Source organism: Typopeltis vanoorti, chromosome 6 (assembly GCF_054136105.1).
Source record: "Typopeltis vanoorti isolate ZY-2024b chromosome 6, IOZ_Tvanoo_1.0, whole genome shotgun sequence".
In the NCBI taxonomy this organism is placed as follows: domain Eukaryota; kingdom Metazoa; phylum Arthropoda; class Arachnida; order Uropygi; family Thelyphonidae; genus Typopeltis; species Typopeltis vanoorti.
The window spans coordinates 123,646,144-123,669,826 of NC_143554.1; the positions used below are offsets into that span (position 1 = coordinate 123,646,144).

The 23,683-nt window shown below is 36.3% G+C and overlaps 1 protein-coding gene across 3 annotated transcripts in view; it reads right to left on the minus strand.

Annotated features, from left to right (window-relative positions):
- The window catches only part of msk (importin-7 msk), a 321,082-nt gene that overhangs the window by 39,696 nt on the left and 257,703 nt on the right, over nucleotides 1-23,683 (minus strand). For all 3 annotated transcript variants that reach the window (XM_090394390.1, XM_090394389.1, XM_090394391.1), the window contains exons 19-20: nucleotides 13,630-13,775; nucleotides 2,562-2,621 (exon numbers count right to left, since the gene is read on the minus strand). In XM_090394390.1, coding sequence (XP_090250516.1) covers nucleotides 2,562-2,621; nucleotides 13,630-13,775 — 206 coding nt within the window. The remainder of the gene's footprint in view (nucleotides 1-2,561; nucleotides 2,622-13,629; nucleotides 13,776-23,683) is intronic.

The window sequence follows — 23,683 nt, forward strand, 5'->3', positions numbered from 1 at the left end:
ATGAGTATAAGGTCATCAGCAAATACCATAGCATTAACAGTGATGTGCCAAGAGAGTAGCCAACATGGCTTGGAAGAGAGCGAGCTCATCAATGACACAACTGAAGAAAATAGGAGAGAGACATAGCCTCTTGTATACACCCTAAGTGCTGGGATAGATATTGATTTGGAGCCCAGAATGATGGTAGGAAATTTGCAGACTAAATCTCTAATTTTTTTTAAAAAAGTGATTTCAGGAGAAAAAATCCTATCACCTAAATTACTACACTTACCTTTATATAAAAATACTATATTTGGAAATCTAATCTATCATTCAGCCTATCTTAGGTCTCGAGAAAGTTAAATATTATATGAGATGTTGCTACTGTGAAGGCAAATAGGGACAAATTATTGTGTATACAAGAAGAAGAAGCTGAAAATAAAAGTTCAAATTCACTGGTCTCTCCACCCCCCCCCCTCCCCCTCAATCACCTTCTAGATCATCATTAACCACTGCTGAAAGCAAGAAATTCAAAAGTACTGAACAAATTTATAACGAAGCACGAAGAACAATAAATAACAAAAGAAATGTCCCATGACAAATATTCACGAGTAAAAAAAAAAAAAAAATAAATAAATAAATAACATAACATAAAATAATAATAAAGGTAGTTAATTTTTTTACAGACTTCAGCTCTTCTTAAAATATAATTAGGAGTAAATTGTGAATTATATAACAAAATAAAGCACTATTGATAATGGCTACAATATGCTTTAAAAACAGGACTTTTTATTTATCCCCCCCCCTCCCCCAAGCAAACAGAGAAAGAAAGGCAATCTTTATATATATAATCATTATATATAATCATTTTCATAGAAACTGCATCATCTGCTGCAACCATGTTTTTTTTTGGTAATTAAATTTGAATACCTATTTGAAAAGGGATAATAACACAATAATTGTCACAAATAACAAAGAAGGTAACATAACGTTTTTATTTTTCATTAATATTTGGCTATTTTTAGTACAAGACGTGACATACTCAGGAAATGACAACAAACTTGATAAATATTTCAGAATAAAGTGGACAGTGATATTTTTACTAGAAAAACAAACACCAGTATCAAAAGTTAATTCAACTACACAATTTTACTAACATTCAAAGCTAACAATTTACTTTTTTGCTGTTTAGTACTTCATGGTTACTCCTCCTGCCTTTATTACAGATTGGCACAGGCATGGACAAAATCAATTTCCTGATGGAAGCAGCTGTCCATTCATGGTTCCATACCCTTATAATGGCTTTTTAGAGCTTCCACTTCTTTTGTATTTCAGTCTCTATTTACTACCAAAAATTCTCAAAAATTCTGCTGTGGCCAAGATACAGCCCAGGTTCAGATCTGGGCTGTATCTTGGCCACAGCAGTCGATGAATCGAGTTTTCATTGAGCCACTTAGTAGCCTGCAACAAAAACTAAAGCTTTTTTTAAATACTAAACTCAATTTGTATAATATTGTTTATGGTTATAATAGCATTACTTACACTTTTGTCTATGACAAGGGGCATCTTTCATCCTAAAAGATGCAGTTCATCATTACGGTAAAGTAGTCTCTGATAATAGGCAGCGATTCTTCTACTAAAATTTCTGGTACACTTGTGCATTCACCTTTTGTGAAGTGCAAGCAACCAACACCATGATATGACCTGAGGTTCCAGATCATCTGACTGGTGGAGAATTTGACTTGACATCAGACAGTCAGGGTTGAATTTTTCCCCTTGATTGTCTCTGAACTGCCTGTCTGCCATCAGTGACCTGCAGGCTACACTTTTTCTCATCAGAAAAAAAATTAGTTTTCCACTAACCAGGGTCCATTTTGGCATGCTCTTTGCACCAACTTAACCGAGCCAATCTCATTTTTTTTGGTTAACAAGGGCATCTTTTAAGGGTGCCTGGATATTAATCCCTGTTTAATGAGTCCTCTTGACAGTTGCAGAGCTTGCCACAACTCCCGTTTGTTCTTCCCAGACCCATTTCAGTTCTCCAGAGACTCATGGTAATTTTTTGAGACAGAGCCACTTTAGAACTCTATTTTGGCATGGTGTAGACATTGACTTTCTTCCTGTCCCCTTCTTCCTTAAGCAGATCTGGTTTCTTTCACTTTCAACAGCAGCTATATCACAGTAGATTGACTACAGGACATACTTTTAGCTATTTCACATATTCAAAGCTTGAATCTCACTTTTTCTGCAAGATGTTAATTGCATGTAACTAGCCATAGCGATCTCAGCACGAAAATGCAAAAACTAGCTCTTGCTGTCTATTTATAGCAAAATAAATTCTGACACAATACCAGCAACTATTACATTATACAGAAACCTGTAGGAATGATAGATGATACAATACAACAAAATATGTAATGATAAACCAATGAAAATGACCATTCAACCACTAAAAACTATACTTATGGAGCTTCCACATATCTGTTCAAAGGTATGTCCATGAAACTGCATCATTAAGGTGATGTAGTTTCTATGAACATGAGTGTATATAATTTTATGTTTATATACATCAGTCTTTGTACCTTGTTCATATTCTTCCTCTTCATCTTCAGAGTCATCATCATCATCTTCTTGTGCCCGATCTGAAAGGGGAGGGGAAGAGAGAGAGAGAGAGAAAAATTTAAAAAATAAAATAAAATAAAAAACTAATTACAATATTTATTATCAGCAGTATAATGCTACAAAGCACTACAATTCAGGAAGGGGGAAGGTCCCATAACTGCAGTTATACCACTGCTCACTGTGGCAATTTTCACAGCACAGCATTATAAACAGCAGTGTTTTTCATGCAGAGTATAATATCTTTACAGAAACAAACTTGAAGGTTATGTAAGATAGCAGACAGTTTGCTATAATACAGCTTGCAATTTGGTACAGCATTGTGCCTATGCAGCTGTTGTAGTAGGAACTGACTGCATAAAGTGATAAATTAATTGATGCATTTAATGAACACATTCTAGATATAACTACTACATAGCAGTCACCCTTTCCCTATCTATGTTAAATTTGAATGACTTGCTTTGATCAAAAAGATCAAAGTTCAAAAATTCTACTTAAAAAATAAATAATACTCTCTCGTGTTTTTGTGAGATATTTCAATTTCAATCTACAGAAACATCTCACAAAAACACATACAAAAATGTGACCAAAGTAATGAGGAAGCAGGAGTTAGCTACAATTTAGTGGCACTTGACTGATATTTTAATAATTTTTAAAATTAATTTTTAGTAGAACTCTATTGTTGCTGATATATTTCAGAGGAATTTATAACAACTAAAATAACATTAACCAAGTAGCTGTTTTAAATATAGCCAACAGCTTCCTTAGTATATGGCTCACTTTTATACTTTATATATATACACAGTCATCCCTCGACTTACATCAGTTCAAAGATATGTCAGTGATCCCATAAGGGAATGAATAACATTTTTGACTATACTTTTGAACAAGACACAAGCGAATGTAAAGTAAAAAGGTTTCTGTTTAGCAACAATGCATCATGCGCAGTGGCAACAGCACATTCAGCAGCAACCCAACCTCGGCAGTCAGGACATCTTCAACAATTCCTCTGTTGATTTTGTGTTTGAGAAATAGGTTATTTTATTTATCATTTTGCAATATTTTGTGCAAAATGGTTCCCTCTACACACCCAATCAAAATATCTAGTGAAGAATCACAGAAAACGAGGCAAGCAATTGATCTTGAAACAAAGTTGCAAGTTATAAATCAACATAAAGTTGGTATTGTACATACACACACAGTTCACAGAACCGTCTGGCAGATTGCCAAGAATAATCAATTCATGCCGAAGGGGAGAAAGAAATAAAGGATGTATGAACTAGTCACCAACATGTGAAATCAGATGCGTTATACATAAACTTTTTGAACTGTTATACAAGAAAAATAGTTACCACTTTAAAAACTACAATGTTCATAAAAGAAAAACTAATTTTCCGACATGTAATAATAAACAACTCATCCCACAAGACAGAATGATTACCCTATTATCGGAATGGATTCTCCTTCTTCTGACATGTGCAGAAGTGTCGAAGGGTCTTGAAATTTGTGGACATACAGCAAGTCCATCAATGTGATCGCACATGACTTCGGATGGTCTCATTCTATAGTAATGACCATTTTGAAAAATAAGGATAAAATCGCAGATGCTGTGAAAGGATCTGCTTCCATTAAATCGACTATAGTGACAAAGCAACAACAAGGTCCTATTAATGATATTGAAAAGCTACTTGCATCATGGATAGAGGACCTGAATCAAAAGTGCATACCCCTTAGCACTATGACCATAACTGCTAAGGCACTAATCTCTCCAACATGTTGAAGTAGAAAGCAGGACCCAATTACGACTATGAATTCAATGCTTCCTCCAGTTGGTTCATGAGATTCAAGCAGCGTTTGTGTTGCATAATGGGAAAATGTATGGTAACTCTGCAAGTGCAGATGAGAAGGCTGCCAAGGAGTTTTGGAGAAATTGGATAAAATTATTAAAGAGGAAAATTATTTGCTACAGCAAATATTTAATATGGAGAACTCCTTGTTTTGGAAAAAAAAAATGTCTGAGCAGACATTCATCCACAAAAAGTTAAAATCTATGCCTGTTTCGAACTTTTAAAGACTACATTACGATTCTCTTAGGGGGTAATGTGGCTGGATATAAACTGAAACCATTTGTGATATGGCACAGTGAGAATCTACGGGCTTCCTAATGTTCACAAACATTAGGAAGCATACTCCTCCAGTTCATTATCGGAGCAATAATGAATAAGAAGTCGTAGATGACTCAAAAATTGTTTATGGATGCCCTAATTAACTGTTATGTGAGTGAAATGGAAGGCTATTGTGTGAAAGAAAATGTAGAATTTAAAATTTTATGAATTCTAAATAATGCTCCAGGTCGTCCACCTTACATCGCCGATCTTCACCCCAAGTTCAAGGTCATGTTTCTCCCTCCGAACTATACTTCATTGATCCAGCTGATGGAACAGGGACATCTGCAGTGTTTATGGCTTATCTACAGAGAACTTTTTCACAAGCCATTTCTGCCACTGAAGGAAATGACCAGACTCTCCTGCAATTCTGGAAAGCATTCAATATTTAGCATGCTATTAAAAATATTGCTGTGGCTGGCTGACTTGGGACAAAGTGACCTCTCAATGTACGAGTAGCATATGGAAAAAGACATTAAAAAGGATTGTGCACGATTTTTGGAAGTTTTGAAAAAAAATGCAGACCTTTGTAAATTGAATGAAAAAATAGCAAGCCTAGCAAACAATCTGAATCTCGAAGTGAATGATGACTACATCGGTCGAACTGGAGGAACATGCTGCAGAAGAGGAAGAACGAGAAAAGAGAAACAAGAAGAGGTAGTTAAACAATTTACAGTGAAGGGCCTTGCAGAAATGTTCTATGTAGTTAGCAATGTTCTCAAAATGGCTGAAGACATGGATTCCAATGTTGAATGCTACTTATCAGTAGAAAGGTAAGTACATGATGCGTTTGCTTGTTATAAACAAATTTATGATGAAAAGAAGAAGAGGAATAATCAAAGCACATTGGTTTTTTTCAAAAGAACAAAGGTTACACCAGAAGAGCTGCAGACTGCCCCTTAACATAGGGAAGGTAATGAAGATGTGATTGTGGAGGAAGATTCGGGTGATTATTCTCCCGTTTTATAGTGGCAGTAATGCACAATAGTTTTATAAGGTTTAAAAATTAAAATGACACTATACTTATTACAGTTAAGTTCCTAACCCATATAACTCTGTTGATGTAATGTATCGACTTACATCCTGTCAAATGGAATGGAACCCTGACATAAGACAAGGGATGACTGTATAGCAGAATTTTTGATCTAATTTCAAGACCATTTTCAATGTTAAAAGTTAAAGAAACAAAATAAATTGTGATAGCTGAAAATTACAGTATGTGATATTAAATGTAGGAGAAGTGCTTGATCTGTGACTATTAGTATTCACACTAAAGACCTTGAAATTATCAAATAATAAATTATTTAACATGGTTATGAGGTGTTATGTGCAGCATAACTTTCCAAAATTGGAAAAGTTTTAGACAAGCATTTCTATTTAGGTTGATGAATGTAGGCTTCACAGCTTTCTTCATACAATTCAATAAAAATTGTAATTTTTTTTCTCGCCCATACTATGAGCAAGAAAAAAAAATTACTTGCCAATAATATGAATTTTTAAACGGTGTGTCATCATCAAATTCCTGCCATGTACCCTCAAGGGGTGTACAGGATATGATAGTACTACATGAAAAATTTACATCATTATTAACTTCCTATCTACAATTTTCCTCCAAATCAGTTTGTTACTTGTCAAGACTCCAACATTATCAGATCTTATATTTCTATTGTCTAAGGCACTTTGTATCGTATCAATCCACCTATATCTTGGTCTTCCTCTGGGTCGTTTTCCTGCCAACCTGGCAGAGAACACTTGTTTTACTAATCTTTCTTTGCCCATTCTGTTTAAGTGACCATACCACCTGAAATTAGCTCTGCTAATGCATTCCTGGATGCTGACAATGTCAAGTTCTTTCCTAATATCCTCGTTTTTAATATGATATTGTCACTGATGCCATCTGTTCCCACCTATAATCTTTCTCAGCACTCTCATATCTGCGGTCTCTAGTCTTTGGTCAAGTGTTTTACTTCTGACCCAGCTCTCAGATCCATAAGTTAAAACTGGTTTGAACACTGTCTTGTACACAGCCAATTTAGTGTTCCAACTAATTTCTCTCTTATTCCATATGAATTTATTCAACTGTGATATTATATACCAGTTTTGTTGATTCTGCTGTCCATTTCCATATTTAATTTACCATCTTCACTAAAAAATTGTGCCTAAGTAGCTGAAATGTTTTACTTTTTCCACAGGTTCCCCATTCACAACACAGTTGACATTTTCAGCAATTCTATCCATTTTCATTGTCTTTGTCTTTTTAATGCTGACCTTCATACCATATCTATTACAACAGTTATTCAATTTAGTCAGGGAAACTTGCAAACTTGTAGTGGATTTATTAAGAAGTATAACATCTGATTCTGACAGCCTCTATTTGGCCGGAATCCAGCTTGTTCTTAACCAAGCTTTTCTTTCACAATTCTTCTCATCTGTTGCTCAAGTGTACTGGCATAAATCTTGCCAGGAACACTCAATAGAGAAATACCCCTGTAATTCTCACATTCAGTTTTATTTCCCTTTTTATATACGGGTACTATGAGGGCTCTACTCCAATCATCGGGAATTCATTCCTCTGTCCATGCCTTCTGAACTATGCAGTGCAGTCACTAAGACTTTTATACCACCATACTTCAGCATTTCTGGTCGAATATCATCTACTCCAGCTGCCTTTCCACATTTCAAGCCTTTGATGGCTTTTTCTACTTCAAGTATAGATATGTATTCCTGACTGTATGCCTGTTGAGTGTTTTTTTACCACTGTGCTCTCACTGCTTGTTTCATTTAGCAGTTTTTCAAAGTAATTACTCCATACTTCAAGGATATCTTTTTCTCCTGTTTTCATGTCACCTTTATCATCTCTAATTCCTTTTACAGCACTCTTTCCTCCATTCCTAAGCTTCTTCAACAACCTCCAGAATATTTTGCTACCTTCTTGATATTTATTTTCTATATTCTTGCCAAAGTCCTCCCATGACTTTTGCTTAGCTAGTTTTACACAGTGTTTAGCATTCTTGCATTTGTCTCTATATTCTCTAAGAGCACAAGCTGACTTATTTGACAGGAACTTTTGATATGCTTTCTTCTTTTCCTTCACTGCCTCTTTAACTTCCTGTGTCCACCAGGGAGTTCTGATTTTTTTATCCTTGCACACAACCTCACCACATGCCTCTCTGGCAGAATCAATCAATGTTTCCTTCAGAGTTTGCCACTGAATCTCCAAGGTTTGGTTCTCAAACTCTTTCATTTTCTTTTCAATAATATTTCTGTATTTTAGTCTACAGTTCACATCTGAGAGCTGCTCAACTTTTATTCGCTTTAAAACTTTCTTACATGTTATTCTTTTCAATATGAAATTCAATTTTATCCTGCTCAAGACTAAATAGTGATCGCTTCCAATTTCAAATCCTCTGCACACTCTGGTGTCCTGCACCAGGGAGAAAACATGACTGTCAACAATAACATAGTTAATGAGACTTTTCTTATTCCTTGCCTCTTCTCTCCAAGTGAATTTGTGCACATTTTTATGTTGGAACATGGTGTTAGTAATAACCAGTCCATGTCCTGAGCAGAAATCCAACAAGTATATGTGTGTGTATATATATTGTTAAGATACTCAAATATTATAACAAGATTTTTGTTTATGGAAAATATTACTTCTAGTTTAGGTGAATGAAAATGAAACAAATTATGTTAAAACGATACTATACTGTAAAAAGAATATAGCAGCAGTGGTTGTTGGTATGCTATTGGTAGCGGACTAGTGAGGCTATTAAGCCTAACAGCACCTCATTGCTGTCATCAGATGAAACAGTTTATCATTCAGCAGCATTGAGAATAGCCAAGATATGCATACCTTCATATGTCATGGGAGTTAAAATACCAGTTTTTTATACTAAGTGCAATGAAATAATCAAGTGGAAAAGAAAACCTTCATCCCATTGTGAACAAATGTTACTCAGTCTGTCATGATGCCATATACGCAGTCGCAACTGAGAAAATAGTGTATGCTCTGTGATATAGAAAATCAACAGCTGATGCACATGAAAGGATGGGAAGAGATTTTGAAGTATGTAGAGCAAGGAGATGTTAAAAAAATGGGAATGGACAGAAGAATATAAGGGAGAGTTGGAAATAATTCCTTTTAAGAAATAAGGAATGAATGGCTGTATTTCATGAATTCCTTACATGTTCAAGTTCCTGTTGAGAGGTTTATATATCTTCACAAATGAAAAGCTATTTTCATTTGTGAAGTTTGGAACTTCTTTGTTTGTGTGGAACTGAGAGTTGTCAAGGAAAACACTGGAACATTCCATATATGTTATTTTCTATTTCTGTACTAGATAGCTGAGTTTTAAGAAGAACACTCGATATTTTTGGTACCTGTTTTAAGTAGTAACAGAATATGCTAGAGAAGTGAGGCATATGCTTAAATACACAAGCATGAGTTGGCATTTTGCCTGTGTGATTGTGAGCAAGAAAATTTGTTGCTGCTGGTTTCCTGTAGTGAACTTAAGCATTGATGAGAATTTTGTATTCTGATTTTCTATGGAATATTTGCTACATTTTTTTGTGAATATCTATTTGAGTCTCTTACTAAGGCATGTTAATTTTTGTTTTTGTAGATATCTTGTATTTAATGCCAAAAGACCCAATGCTTTAAGATTTTGAATATGTGTGTGTGTGTGAATGACTAGATATAATTTGTCATATAATATAGAATGAGTCATGTCATTTGATAAATTTATTTTATACATTGTTTATATATACACACACACTTTGTTAATAAAATATAGTATTATTATTGTACAGGCACCTCCACTGAGTACAAGCCTCATCATAGTAGATCCAAACTATCCACACAATCTATCGTAACTCTCCTTGAACCAATTAACAGACAAATCACTCAGAAACTGACTCTGGCAGCCCATTTTGTTCATTCACAACTGTCCAAACAAAAATTCTACTCCTCACACCACCTTTATCAATTCTTCTTGTGGCCCCTGTAGCTAAGTGCTGAAATATTTCTCCTGCATCAATCCTATAAAATCCTTTAAGTAACATAAATATTTCTATTGCATCAACCAAATTCTGCAATCCACATACCTCAATCTATCCTCATAGGGAAAATTCCACAGACCACTTACCATCTTGGTCGCTTGCCCCTGAACTTCTCCACTGCTTCCTTATTACTAAGAAACCCAGGAAGCCAGACGGAGCAGTAACTCTGTCTACTACAACTCCTAAATCTCTAGCTTCATCTATTTCCTGGAGTTCCATCAAAGTGGTCTCCATATTACACTGACACCCATTATCTTTTGCCCATACTGACAGCCTATTTAAATCATCCTGCAAGTTCTCCCCATCACCTTGATTAACTATTATTCTGAGTAATTCATTAGCAAACAAATGAATATTTCCTTTCAGGTTATTTCCTATATCATCTATGTACAAATTAAACAGCAGTGGTCCCAGCAGCCCTGAACCTTGGGGCACACCACTAGTCACCTACTTTCAGATGGATTCTGCTCCTCCATATACCACTTTTCAATATCTCACAGCCATCCTCTTATTCACATAAATAGTATTATATCCACCCCATTTGTTCTAATTTGCATAACATAGTTCCACTTGATATTCTGTTGAATGCCTTTGCAAAATTCAACTGAATCATCGTTTAGCCATTTCCTTTATCCAACTCAGCTGTCACTCTACTATAAAAAATTAGTAAATTACTGAGACATGACGAAACCTTAACAAAGCCATGTTGCCCCTCATACAGTATCATTCTTATCCACCCATTCTTGAATTCTCTTTCTGACCAATTCTTCCAGTTCCTTTACCACCATTCCTGAGATATTGACTAGGCTATAATTTGCTACCTGCAGTCATAGAACCTCCCTTATGCGAGGGAATTATTTTGCCCACTTTCCACTCCCTTGGAATTCTACCAGAGCTAAGACTTAAATTAAAGGGCCTTGCACGTTATCGCAAAACTCGAGCTGATATCCTGTCTAATCCCACAGCTGTATTTACGTTGAGATTCTGCAATATCGTAAGAACCGCCAATTTATCTACCTCTGTTTCCACATAAGCCTCTGTCATATATGTCACAGAAGTACCCTACCTGGATGATTTATCCTTTTAAAGTGGTCATTCAGTAACTCAAGTATTTTATCTGCTTCTGTCAGCTCATCACCATTCATTAAGGTCAATCTTCCATAGTCATTCTTCTTCTTACCTGCCCCATAATGAAAGAACTCTTTGGGATTTCCTTTGGCTACATTCTTCTCATAATCTTATTTTGCCTTCTTTACCATGCTGGTCACCTTTCTCCTTATACCTCCTCCACAGCATTTTCTTCTTCTGCAGCTCATGCTTATTGATATTAGTCACCCATGTAACTCCTACCTGATTAATCATCATCTTAAGTATACAATCTAGAGGAAGCAATATCTTCCTCTAGATGCCCCCTTAACTATCTCACATGCACTAACCTCCTTCCCTTGAAGGGTTTTATGACAAGGCACAGATTCAAGCTTCCACTTAAGCTTGACATCTTCACCTACCTTGTAGTTCTACATATGTCCCTTCTTGACAGAATATTCATCATGTTTACAATCTCCAAAGGTAAAAACTGCATGATCACTTTTGTCAACTGGAGGCAATAGAGTCATCTTCGTTATGGATAGCTTCTGATCCTATGCCCAGGTCTGATACTCTCATACCCTGAGTCCCCTCCATCATATGCTGCCTCAAGTAATTATCTCTTAGTAGGAGAATATATTCAATTTCCTTCCTGTCATGTGATTTTTCTTCCTTTTTCCTTAGGCCTTTTTCGAATCGAAGGGCGCAATGTACAATCATTCTTCCAATGGCGTTACAGAGGCACTTCAGGTTACAGGAACCAGAGAGATGAGTTTTTTGACAGATTCAAGCTTCCACTTAAGCTTGACATCTTCACCTGCCTTGTAGTTCTACATATGTCTCTTCTTGACAGAATATTCATCATGTTTACAATCTCCAAAGAGATTGTAAACATGATGAATGTAAAGACTGCATGATCACTTTTGTCAACTGGAGGCAATAGAGTCATCTTCGTTATGGATAGCTTCTGATCCTATGACCAGGTCTGATACTCTCATACTCTAAGTCCCCTCCATCATATGCTGCCTCAAGTAATTATCTCTTAGTAGGAGAATATATTCCATTTCCTTCCTGTCATGTGATTTTTCTTCCTTCCAGTCTATATCTCCATAACTGAAGTCCCTCATAATAATCACTCGACCTCATCGTATTAATATGCAATGCATGTCTTCTAGATCATCTCTGGAATCCCCAGGCACATAGCAACAACCAACTGTATATTTTGTCTTATTGGCTTTGATCTCACACCATACAGCTTCAAATGAACAGCCACTTTCCTGCTTATCTCCTATTCTTTTTGGCTGCAATTCATCTGCTATCATCAGCAGTACCCCCTTCCCTCATCCGATCTTCTCTATTTTCCCTGAAAATAGTAAACCTTTCACATTCTAACCCCTGTAACTACATTATCTGCAGTCAGCCAAGTCCTAATGCCCATAGCTTTTGGCAAGGTTGCACTAACCAATGTCAAAAACTCATCTCTCTGGTTCCTGTAACCTGAAGTGCCTCTGTAGCGCCATTGGAAGAATGATTGTACATTGCACCCTTCGATTAGAAAAAGGCCTAATTTACATCCTGTATAACTAACTACATGTGTTCAAGCAAATATATTAACCACTAATATGAGTGTTTATTAGTCTGTGAAGTTCATGCTTATAAGTTATACAATACCATTTTTATTAATAATACTATTTTTCGCTATGTTCTTGCTTCTACAATTATAATATCTTGAAGCACTTTTACAGGAAAAAAAAAATCTCTTTTCTGCCATTATAAACAACCATTAAAAAAAATTCAGTATCATAAAAACTGAATAAAAAACCTTCAGGTTTATGTATATAACCACATTATTGCGTTCCTGAATTCTGATTGACTCTGAAATTCTGCTGGGTGAACAGGGTCTGTAATGTCATATGACACAGTGACAAGTCAGAAAACAATTGAAAAATAGTTAGGTTAGAATTAACATAAAGAAATATTTTCAGAAAATAGAATACTTCTTAAGTTCTAATATCCACTATTAATGGTCAAATTCTGCATATTCCATCACTGGGTATGAAATAGGCTAATTACTGTTGTCCATGGTTTATCTGTTTTAGGCTGACATTTTGTGATTAATTGGTTACTTTATTATGACTAAGCACCCTCTAAAGATTAATATGATGCATGCATCCTATTCTCTCATTGGTTGTATCCCATTACAACAAAATAAGCAATAATCAACAAAACATGCATTTGAAATTATCAGCAGTTTACTTTACACATCACATCTATTGATGTGATGTGTAAGGTAAACAAACAAAAAACTATTTACAACATAAAATATGAGAGACAACTGGTATTACATAAATAAAACTAAGGATTAAACTAAAACTCCTCTTTTAATTTTCTTACTCAACTAAATTTTTTAGTTAAGAAACTCAGAAGAGGAGAGTACCTATATATGCACATAAATATTTTTTTTAATGATCTTCACAAAGCACGGCCAACTACTTTCTTGCCAATTAGCTAAAAAACATGCTGCAATTCATATTACATTTATGATATAAATACACCTTGATACTTAATTCTACAGTGACTGATTTCTTCTTTTAAATAAAAGCACAAAGTTTATTCAGAAAAAAAGCTTTCAAATTATTTTATTAAAAATATTAAAGGAAATGGTCTATAGAATAGTCACACCATTAATGATATTATAACTCAATGCACAAAAGAAACTTACACTGATATGCTCGTTTTAATCCTTCAAAAAGGAGAAGGACAGATGGAACAACCTGTTGAGCACATTCATTAGCAATTTTCGGCCTAGTTACAGGAGCACTAACCAATGTACACAAACCAACAACACACATCTTGCGATCATGCAACCTGAAACATCAGAAATCCTTTTAGACCTTAAACTAAAATAAAATACCTATAATATAAAAATTTATATTTTTATAATTATTTCATGAATCACTTTTTGCATCAGCAAAATTATAATATTTCAACAAGTTAAATTTTCAAATGTCAAAAGGAATGGTAAGTTTTTGAACACATAACATTTGTAAAATGATTTTGCCAGCTCAAATAAATCAGAAAAATTATCCAAAGCATCTCCACAATATCAGTAAGTATTTAAAATGCATTTTGATTATAGGAATCAGCCAATTAAATTGTATTCTGTAATAACTCTAACTACACGTACCTTATTATGGTTCTGCACAATCAGATATCATTCAACAAAGCACTGAACAGAAACCAGAATGGACAGTAAAATATCAACTATTGGAACTATGAAACAAATTCCAAATATAAAGAAATGCTATGGAAAAATTTTTAAGAAAAGAACAAAGAAAAAGACTAATATCTTCTTCTTATTATTGTGCTATCTTCTATCGAAGGTCAGCAACCATCTTGGCGAACAAACTGTGGTCTTGTGCTAATCTGAGCAGTTGTGCACTGCTCTTGCCTGTCCACGTCTTGATGTTGTCAAACCATGATATTCTTTTTCTTCCTCTAGTTCCTTTGCCATCAATTCTTCCTACCAAAATAGTTTGTAGAAGTTGGTATTTGCTGTTTCTCATGATGTGGCCAAGATATGATGTTTTTCGTTTCTTGATTATTTGTACAAGATGTTTAGCTTTGCCAATGGATTTTAAGACCTCTTCATTGGTCATTTTTTCTGTCCATGATATCTTTAGCATTCTTCTGTAGAGCCACATCTCAAAGGCTTCGATTTTCTTGATGGCTGTTGCCTTCAATGTCCATGTTTCAACTCCATAGAGCAGAATAGACCACACGTAACATTTCAGCATTCGGCATCTGACTTCCATGTTTAGGTCTTTATTGCAGAATAGTGTTCTCATTTTCATGAAGGACTGCCGTGCAACTTCAATCCTTGTCTTTATATCTATTTCTGGATCCCACCGTTCATTAAGCCAACAACCAAGATATTTATATCTTGACACTTGATCAATATTTTTCCCATTGAGTGTCAGTTTTATTGATGAGGCTGGATGTTTGCTAATGAGCATGTATTTTGTCTTGTTTATATTTATATTTATTCCCATTCTTTGGCTTTCTATGTATACTCTGTCAATGAGTTTTTGGAGATCCATAATGTTATCTGCAATTAGCACGGTGTCATCTGCATATCGTAGGTTGTTAACAATCTTTCCATTTATTGTGATTCCCTCTGGACATTCTTCCAATGCTTTTTTAAAGATTACCTCTGCATATATGTTGAACAGCAGTGGTGAGAGCACACATCCTTGTATCACTCCTCTTTTGATGTTAATATCACTGGTGGTAATGTTGTCTAATTGAACGGTAGCTGACTGATTCCAATACAGATTTGTTATTAGTCTTATGTCTTGTTCTTCTAGCCTTGTTTGTTGAAGGACTTCTATTAAGTTAGTGTGTCTGACTTTGTCGAATGCTTTTTCAAAATCTATGAAACACATAAAGACAGATTTCTGTTTTTCTATGCATTTTTGTATCAATATTTGGGTACAGAAAAGGGCCTCTCTAGTACCAAAACCATTCCGAAAGCCGAATTGTGTTTCACTTAGAGTTTCTTCACTTTTTCTATAAATGCGATTCTGAATTACTTTCAAAAATATTTTTAATGTTTGGCTCATTAGACTAATAAGTTGGAAGTCACCACAGGAATTCGCTTTGGGTTTCTTTGGGATAGTGATAAATGTAGATTTGAGCCAATCTGATGGAAATTCATCACTTTCATATATTTCATTAAATAGTTTTTCAAGAAGTTTGATGTTATCTGGTTCTATTAATTTTAAAAATTCTGTTTGCACACCATCTGGTCCACTGGCTTTTCCTGTTTTACTTGTTCGTATAGCATTCTCTATTTCGCATTTCATGATTGCTGGTCCTTGAATGTTATCTTTTATATTTATAGGCTTCTGTCTAGTATCATTGAAAAGTTCTGTTACATATTTTATCCAAATCTGTGCTTTATTCTCTTCTTCTAGAACTATTTTTCCATTTTCGTCTCTTAGAGACACTATCTGCTTTTTCCTCAGTTTTCCGGAAATTTCGTTGATTTTCTTATACAGATTGAAATTATCATGTTTCTTCTGAAGCAGTTCAATTTCAGTACATAAATTTTTCATCCAATTTTCCTGGCTTCTTTTGTTTTTTTCTTGATGATGTTATGTGTTTCTGTATACCTGGCTAGGTCTTTGTTTTTGTACATTCTTCTTGTATCAATAAGAGAAAGAATCTCATCTGTCATCCATTCCTGTTGTTTTATATTATTCACATAACCTACTTCTTCAATACTTGTTGTTACGATGGCATTCTTTAAGCTATTCCAAAGAGATTCCACACTTTTATTTTCTTCTATGTTAATCTGTTGTAATCGCAGGTTAAGCTGTGTCTTGGCACTTTTATTTATGTTCGGGTCTTTCAGTTTTTCTACATCAATTTTCTTTTTCTTCTTTTGTGATTTTTTAGCTGATTTTAATCTAAGACGTACTTCTGCAACTATGGGATTGTGGTCTGATGAGATATCTGCTCCAGGATAAGTCTTTGCACTCTTTATACTACTGTGGAATCTTTTATTTATCAGTATATAATCAATTTGATTTCGGACAATGTTATGTTGGTTATTTTGAGGCGATTTCCAAGTGTACAGTCTTCTGGGTGGAAGTTTAAACCAGGTATTTGCTATTGTTAGATCTTCTTCCTGACAGAACTGGACTAGGCGATCTCCTCTGTCATTTCTGCTGCCTAAGCCATGTTCGTCAACAATTTCTCCATCACCCCCCTCTTCCTACTTTTGCATTGAAGTCACCCATCACTATGTTTATATCATGTTTCTTTGTTAGGTTTTTAATCTCTTTTAGGTGTTCATAAAACTCTTCAACATCTTCACTTTTGTCAGCTGTGGGTGCATAAGCTTGGATGATATTTATGTTAACGGGGTTTCCCTTAAGTTGTAACAGCATTATCCTTTCAGAAAATGGAATCCAATTTAGTACTGATTTATTGATTTCTTCATCTACTATTACAGCTACACCATGTCGATGTTTGTTCTCATCATTCCCAGAGTAATACATTGTTGTATTATCTTGTTGACACTTTCCAGATCCTGGCCATCTTGTCTCGCAAATTCCCAAAATCCGGATGCCCAGCCTCTTCATTTCTCTTGTGGCATTTCTTAATTTGCCAGCTTCATACAGAGTTCTGACATTCCAAGTTGCAATTTTAAAAGTGGACACCATTTTGAGCCCGGAGATTCTTCGCACCCCTGTCCCATTTAAGGGACGCCGGGAACTTGGGGCCAATTGTAAGGGTTTGCTCGCCATGGTGGTTGTTCTGGAGATAAGGTAGAGCAGTAGTTTCTCCGTTTGCTTTCTGCTCCGCAGTATTACAGACGTACACAATATAATCATATTGCCATCTGCAAATCTCTGATCACAAGCTTTTCCGTCATCATTTGGCTTCAACCTTGTGTCAGTACTGACAATGCTGCTTCCCAATGTCAGGGGCAGTGACCCCAGCAGGTACTTATTTAATGGTGGCACTACTCGCCATGTCACCGAGTTGTCATTGGGCTTTGTGAGGTTTTAAGTGAGACAGAGTTGCCACTTCTGCTCCCCCACGCCCTGATAGTTCAGTCGCTGTTGGTCCACGGCTGCTTATTCGCCAGATTGCTCTGCTTATATCGCAGCTAGCCTCCATATCTGAAGGCTGTTCCCCGATCCGCCACCTGGGGACGCACCCGGTAGTAGTCAGCTCTGCCCTGGGTCTAATAGACTAATATGGTTGTAGCTAATTGATAGATTTCTGCTCAGGACAAAGGGTTATTACTAGTGCCTTGAAAAGAAGGGTCAAACCTGGATAACCAGAAGGAAACCTCAACATAGCCTTTTAAGGAATGCAGAGAACTGACCAAGGCTGACCTAATATCAAAATCCTCACCTCATCATGGTGCACAATGTTAGTGAAGTACTAAATGAACAAGGATGGGCTGGCAATTTGGGATTTAGCTGATCAAACTGTATTTTTATTGGCTTAAACCAAAATAACATGATGGTAAAACATTATAGAATTTCATGCCAGCTGGGGCCCATTGCCTAGTTAAACAAGAGCAAAGAGCAAAAAAGTCAACTATTGGAACAAAATACTAATTCAACATCAGCAGAGTTCAAGATTGGAATGACAACATAAGAATCAATGGAAAAGAAATTTGACTAGCAGAAGAACTGGATAATACTAGACTGACTAGATAAGTACTAGTACAGGCTGACATTAACAGGCAAGAATCTTTCTATGCAACAAATACAAGATGCAATATTCTGGCAATAATGATCAGGGAAAAGAAGCAGTGGCTATAACATAATCCTCCACCTCTCTATATCCAACCTTACTAATAGTTAGCCATGAAGACTAAATATTTATATATAATTTTATTTTATTTATTGTTTGGTTAGAATGTTTCCAATTTGTACGTGTGACGATGCACAGACTTCAAAGATCAACATGTTGTCTATCCAAAATAATAAAGTTCTAGTATACAAATATTAAAATATTTACTGTAAACACACACACACTTCAATATATTAAATAATTCCCTGGAGATTTACAATTAATAAATATTTTTAATAATCCATATGTCTAGATTTTCATTGCATACAAAGATAATTTATGGCCATTCTAAAAATTACTCAATATGAGTTCAAAGAAAATTCTCTTATTCAATGCCTCTCACAGTTAAATTCAACTCTGAAGTATAACATCAAGAGCAAACAGCAAAACTTGGATATAGCACTCAACTAAAAGTACTGTAGTTTCACTTGACTATATGGGAATTTCCTTTGCAGAATTTATTCCATCATCTTTATTTTATTTTCGTTTTTTTTTAATGTTTCTACTCACTAATTCATTCATTCATTCGATCTTAATTCAATTTATGCAGATCATCATAAATGAATTAGTACTCACTTGACTATACTTATATCTTCCAGAAGACAAGCTTCATGAAAAACATCTTTTCTTCATTTGCTAAAGTAGGCATAACATTAATTGCATTGACAATAGGAGTGCAATTAACTGAGCAGTTCCAAAGGCACTTATCAAGAAAAAGAACTTTACTGAGGACTCCATCTCACTTCATGAGCTGGCATTTGATTCTTAATTGGGCAGGTTATATTCTCACTGATACACAAAGGCTTGATATATCATAGTCCTTTAATATTAACTTCAAAATTCCTCCTTGTAGATAAAGATGCACATAAAACCTTTTCTGACATCAGAATTTAATTTGCCTCCCCCCCCTTCTCCTTTTCCCTATCCTGTTCTGCTGGCTGAATAGCATTCTCACATTTTCAGAGAAACTTCTATTCCAAAAACTCAGACCTAATGAGCATTCCATTAGCAAGATTCAAAGCAAAACTTAAGTGACAGCATGGCTGCCACATGCAGTAACTGAACATTACAATATTATTATATCACATAGGAACATTTACGAATAGACATAAGATAATTCTTGTACAAAGGCTTATACGCTGGTTAAACATGATAATTAATATTTAAGAAATTGACCAAATTAACACGTTCACTGCCAACTACAAGTATACTCGTAGTTGGTATATGAGCCTCACAAGCCAGCTACGAATATACTCCTATGACGCTTATCGCCAGCAACAAGATTACTCTTACTGACCTTGAAGAAGTGAAAATGCTTGGCTTGTGAAGCTAGCAGCAAAAGTGTGTATACTCGTAGATGGTATATAAGTCACACAAGTTAACTATGAATATACTTGTATGTCGATTACTGCTGGCAACGAGATTACCCGTACTGACGATGAAGAAGTGAAATTGCTTGGCGTATGAGAACAAACTATGCCCGAGTAGCATGGCAGTGAACATGTTAAGGACCTAATATAGTCTGCCAGGGGGCACCATCAGGACTTTAGAAAAATGGTAGCTTCCTCGCTTCGTTTCTCATTTGCTTTTATGTAGTACTTGCGTGCACGTGTCTTTATCTTAAGTTCCCATGAAGATGGCTACGTGACGTTGCCGAAATATTGGAAAGTATATATTAAAGTTGATTTAATTTATATTTCTAGTGTATGCTGTCAATTCCTTAAGTATTAATTATCAAGACATAAGATAATATACACATTACTTTTGTGTAATTCCCTAAAGAGATTACACACTAAGGTAAACAAGTAGACTGCTTAAAATATATTTATGTTCCACTTATTTTACCACCAGTTAACCAGTGGCAAATGCAGTAATACTAAAACGTATTTTTTTTTTTTTTTTTTTTCCAAAATAAAAAAATATTAAGAGACTTCCAGAGAGTCATGGACTCATCAAGGGAGGCTACATACTACACAGATAAGCTATCATACTTATTCTTGAATCCATTCATACTGCTTGCACTCACAACGTCCAATGGCAATCCATTCTAATCATGCACCACTCTATGAGAGAAAAATCTAGCCTTCATCCCCTTCATAGCATTCATTCTCAGCTTCCAAGGATATCTTACTCTCTCCTTTCCCCACCCTCCATAAATTGAAAAATTCCACCAACCGAAATCCTGTATAACACTTTCAGAAGTTTGTAAGTCTCGATCATATCACCCCTGTTTGCTAGTGTCTGCAGTCTACAAATTCTCAATATGTCTTCATAATCAGTGTCCCATGATCCTGATATCATTTTTGCACTCTCCTTTGTGCTCTCTCCAATATATCAGAATCACAACGGAAACCAGAACTGTGCACAATAGTCCAAGTGAAGTCTTAGTAATGCCTTGTAAAGAGGCAAAATGACATCCTTATTTTTACATGTGAACATTCGTTTCAGCATTGCAATTATCTTTTGAGTTGTATTTGCAATAACCTTTGCTACACAGGAACTTCAACTTCCTATCTACTAACACTCCACGATCCCTAGCCTCATCGGTTTCTTCTAACATAATACCACCGATATAATATGACATCGGATATCTAATCACGCCAAAGTGAACGACTTTACGTTACTGACATCCATTTTCCCCATGTCCACAATTTCAACCTATTGAAATCATTCTGCAAGTAGTGCATTCAGCAGCATTCCTGATTACCCTACCTATCTTTGCATTATCAGAAAACAGGCATATGTCACTTGTCAAATCCTTCCCAATATCATTAATAAAGAGACTGAATAAAAGTGGACCAACCACTGATTGTGATTGTGGTACACCACTGGTTATTTATTTATATATTTTTTTAATCTTTGTACTGGTTATGGGCAGTACTACCCTTACATCATGTCCAGACTTGATATAGGCCTAAGCCTTTACAAGTGTTTTACCCTATGCCTGTTCTAGTTATCATTGTAGTCATTCTCTGGTAGCAATGCCATGTCACTAGTGTGCCCCGTAAGGGGGGGGGGGGGGCTCAAGGAAAGAACTTTTATATCCTTCTGCATAAGCCCAAGCTGTTTTAAGTCCTTATAACTATCTGCACTCCATATGCAATGTAAAGAGATGGTGTCGCTGGTAAACCTCAGAGTTGCCCCATGCTCCTCCCGTATCTTACTAACTAGATCTCGGTTATTTTTATAATAATTTACTCTATTAGTATGGCTATAGGCTAGTGGGTGCCCTGTTCCCACCACCTGTGCATCAACTACCCAAACATCACTATCTCTTTTAATCACTAAGTCTGGCTTACGCAAACATGAGGAGGTCCTATAATGTGGTTCCACCACAGTCTCCCAAACTTTGTTCTTAAAGCGGTTGTTCAGAATGGAGACCACAGCATCATGCCTCCTCATGCAGAACCCATGGGTGCAGAAGCAACACTGGTCTATATGAGACAATGTCTCACTTTAGTGGCAGCCAGCCCTACAGTTGGAGTTGTCACTACCCCCATCAAGCTGTGCAGGCTCGAGTAGGCATGGCATTGATCCTCATCCTGATAAGGTCAATATACTCGAACCCAGGGAGGAGTCTGGTGCCATCCCTTACCTAATCATGCTGGGGAGGCACCAGATATGACTATTTTAAAGGAGCACCATCTACAGAACAGTGCAACAGAGATGCCCATCTCTTGTGTTCTGCTGGTGCTGACTCGATTAAAGTACCTTGATAATAGGACCAGCCTTTAGCCTGCCTAAAGTCTTCTTGTATTAATGAGCTATAGAAAGTCTCTCTACAGATGGGGGAAGAAGATAGTTCTAACTGTGCGATTCTTGACAGCCACAGGCATGGGATCAGCCATCTAAGTGATGGAACCACCAAGCCCACCATCCTTCACCCTCGCATGGAAATATGCAGTAGGAGTGTCAGGCGGCAGTCTGAGCCATGATCTCACGGCTGAACGGATAGCCCTGTCCATTCGGGACAGTACCAAGATAAATGTCCTACCAAGCACCAACTTGTGGTAAAAGTGAGGTAGGAGATAGTACAAAAGGAGAAACAGTCTTTGCTGGGGCTTGAGAGGAGCTTTCCTCAAAGAAGCGATCACAGTTTCTAGGATAGAAGGGAAAGAAGACCTTCCCTTTGGGGTAAACATGATACTGAGGTATCTCCACTCTTCTAGGATGGTCAAAGCATGCAATGGCCTCCCGTACAGGGAAAACTCTCTAGTCTCAACCTTAACCTTCTTGTCACGACCAGAGGGGACAAGAGCTAAAGAACAGAACTTCTCTACATTAATAGAAAGGCCTCGAATAGAGAAGAAGTCAACTGCCCAGTCAAGGAGTTCCTGCAAGCCTATCTTAGTAGAGGCTACGAGAATAAGATCGTCCACAAAGGCCATAGCATCAAAGGAAGAAGCACCTAGAGAGTAGTCTATATGGCTAGGAAGAGAATGAAGAAACTCATCTATTAAATCTTGCAGACTCACATCTCCCGTATACCACTTTTTGATATCTGTCAGTCAGCCATCCTCTTATCTATGCTAATATATACAATCTAAACCCACATTCTCCAATTTATGCAACTCTACTATATTCTGTCACGAAAAGCCTTAGTAAAATCCAAAAGTATCATGGTGTATCCATTCTCTTTGCCTAGTTCAATGGTAACCTAGTTATAGAATGTGAGCAAGTTGCTAAAACGTGACCTTCCCTTAGTAAACCATGTTGCTCACTGCAAAATAGAGATTCACTGCCAACTCATTTCTGAATGCGAGTCCTAACCAATTTTCCAAAATGGGCACTGTTGTGTTGGGAAAAAGTGATGAGTCATCCTTTTTTCCCGCCCAACATTAAGTTACCTCAGAAGGAGTGGATAAGGACATGCTTATGCCACCGGATGGGAAATGTACCGAATAATGTTCCAAGAAAATTTAAATATCTAGATGTATAAATTCCAAACATTGTTAAGATAATAATTGTGAGTGAATTAAAATAGAAAGTCATGTAGTATTAACAAATAAATATGTATAAGCTAAGTACAAGTTTTAAGCCATGTAAAGACAGTTTGTAGCCATGGCGTCCAATCGGCAGCCGCCGTATGCGCGACGACACCGCCGAGTGAGGGAGCTGTTTTGGGAGTATATAAGTTTCGGCGGGAATTCGAATCGTTCTCTTCTCTCTTGTCTCCTGGTTTCGTCGGCACCCAGTTTGCTGTTGGAGAGCTGTGTAGAGCTTGCCGCCACGTGTAGCAAGAATCTCCCCTTGCTATGCATGCTACAATGTGTTCAAAGCCATAAGAAGAAAGAGCTGCTGATGAAATCTACATCAGTGTACAAATCTGTGTATGAGTGTTTTCGGTTTGTGTAGAACAAAGGAACAACAAGGCCGCCATCAGAGAAGGTACAGTGAAC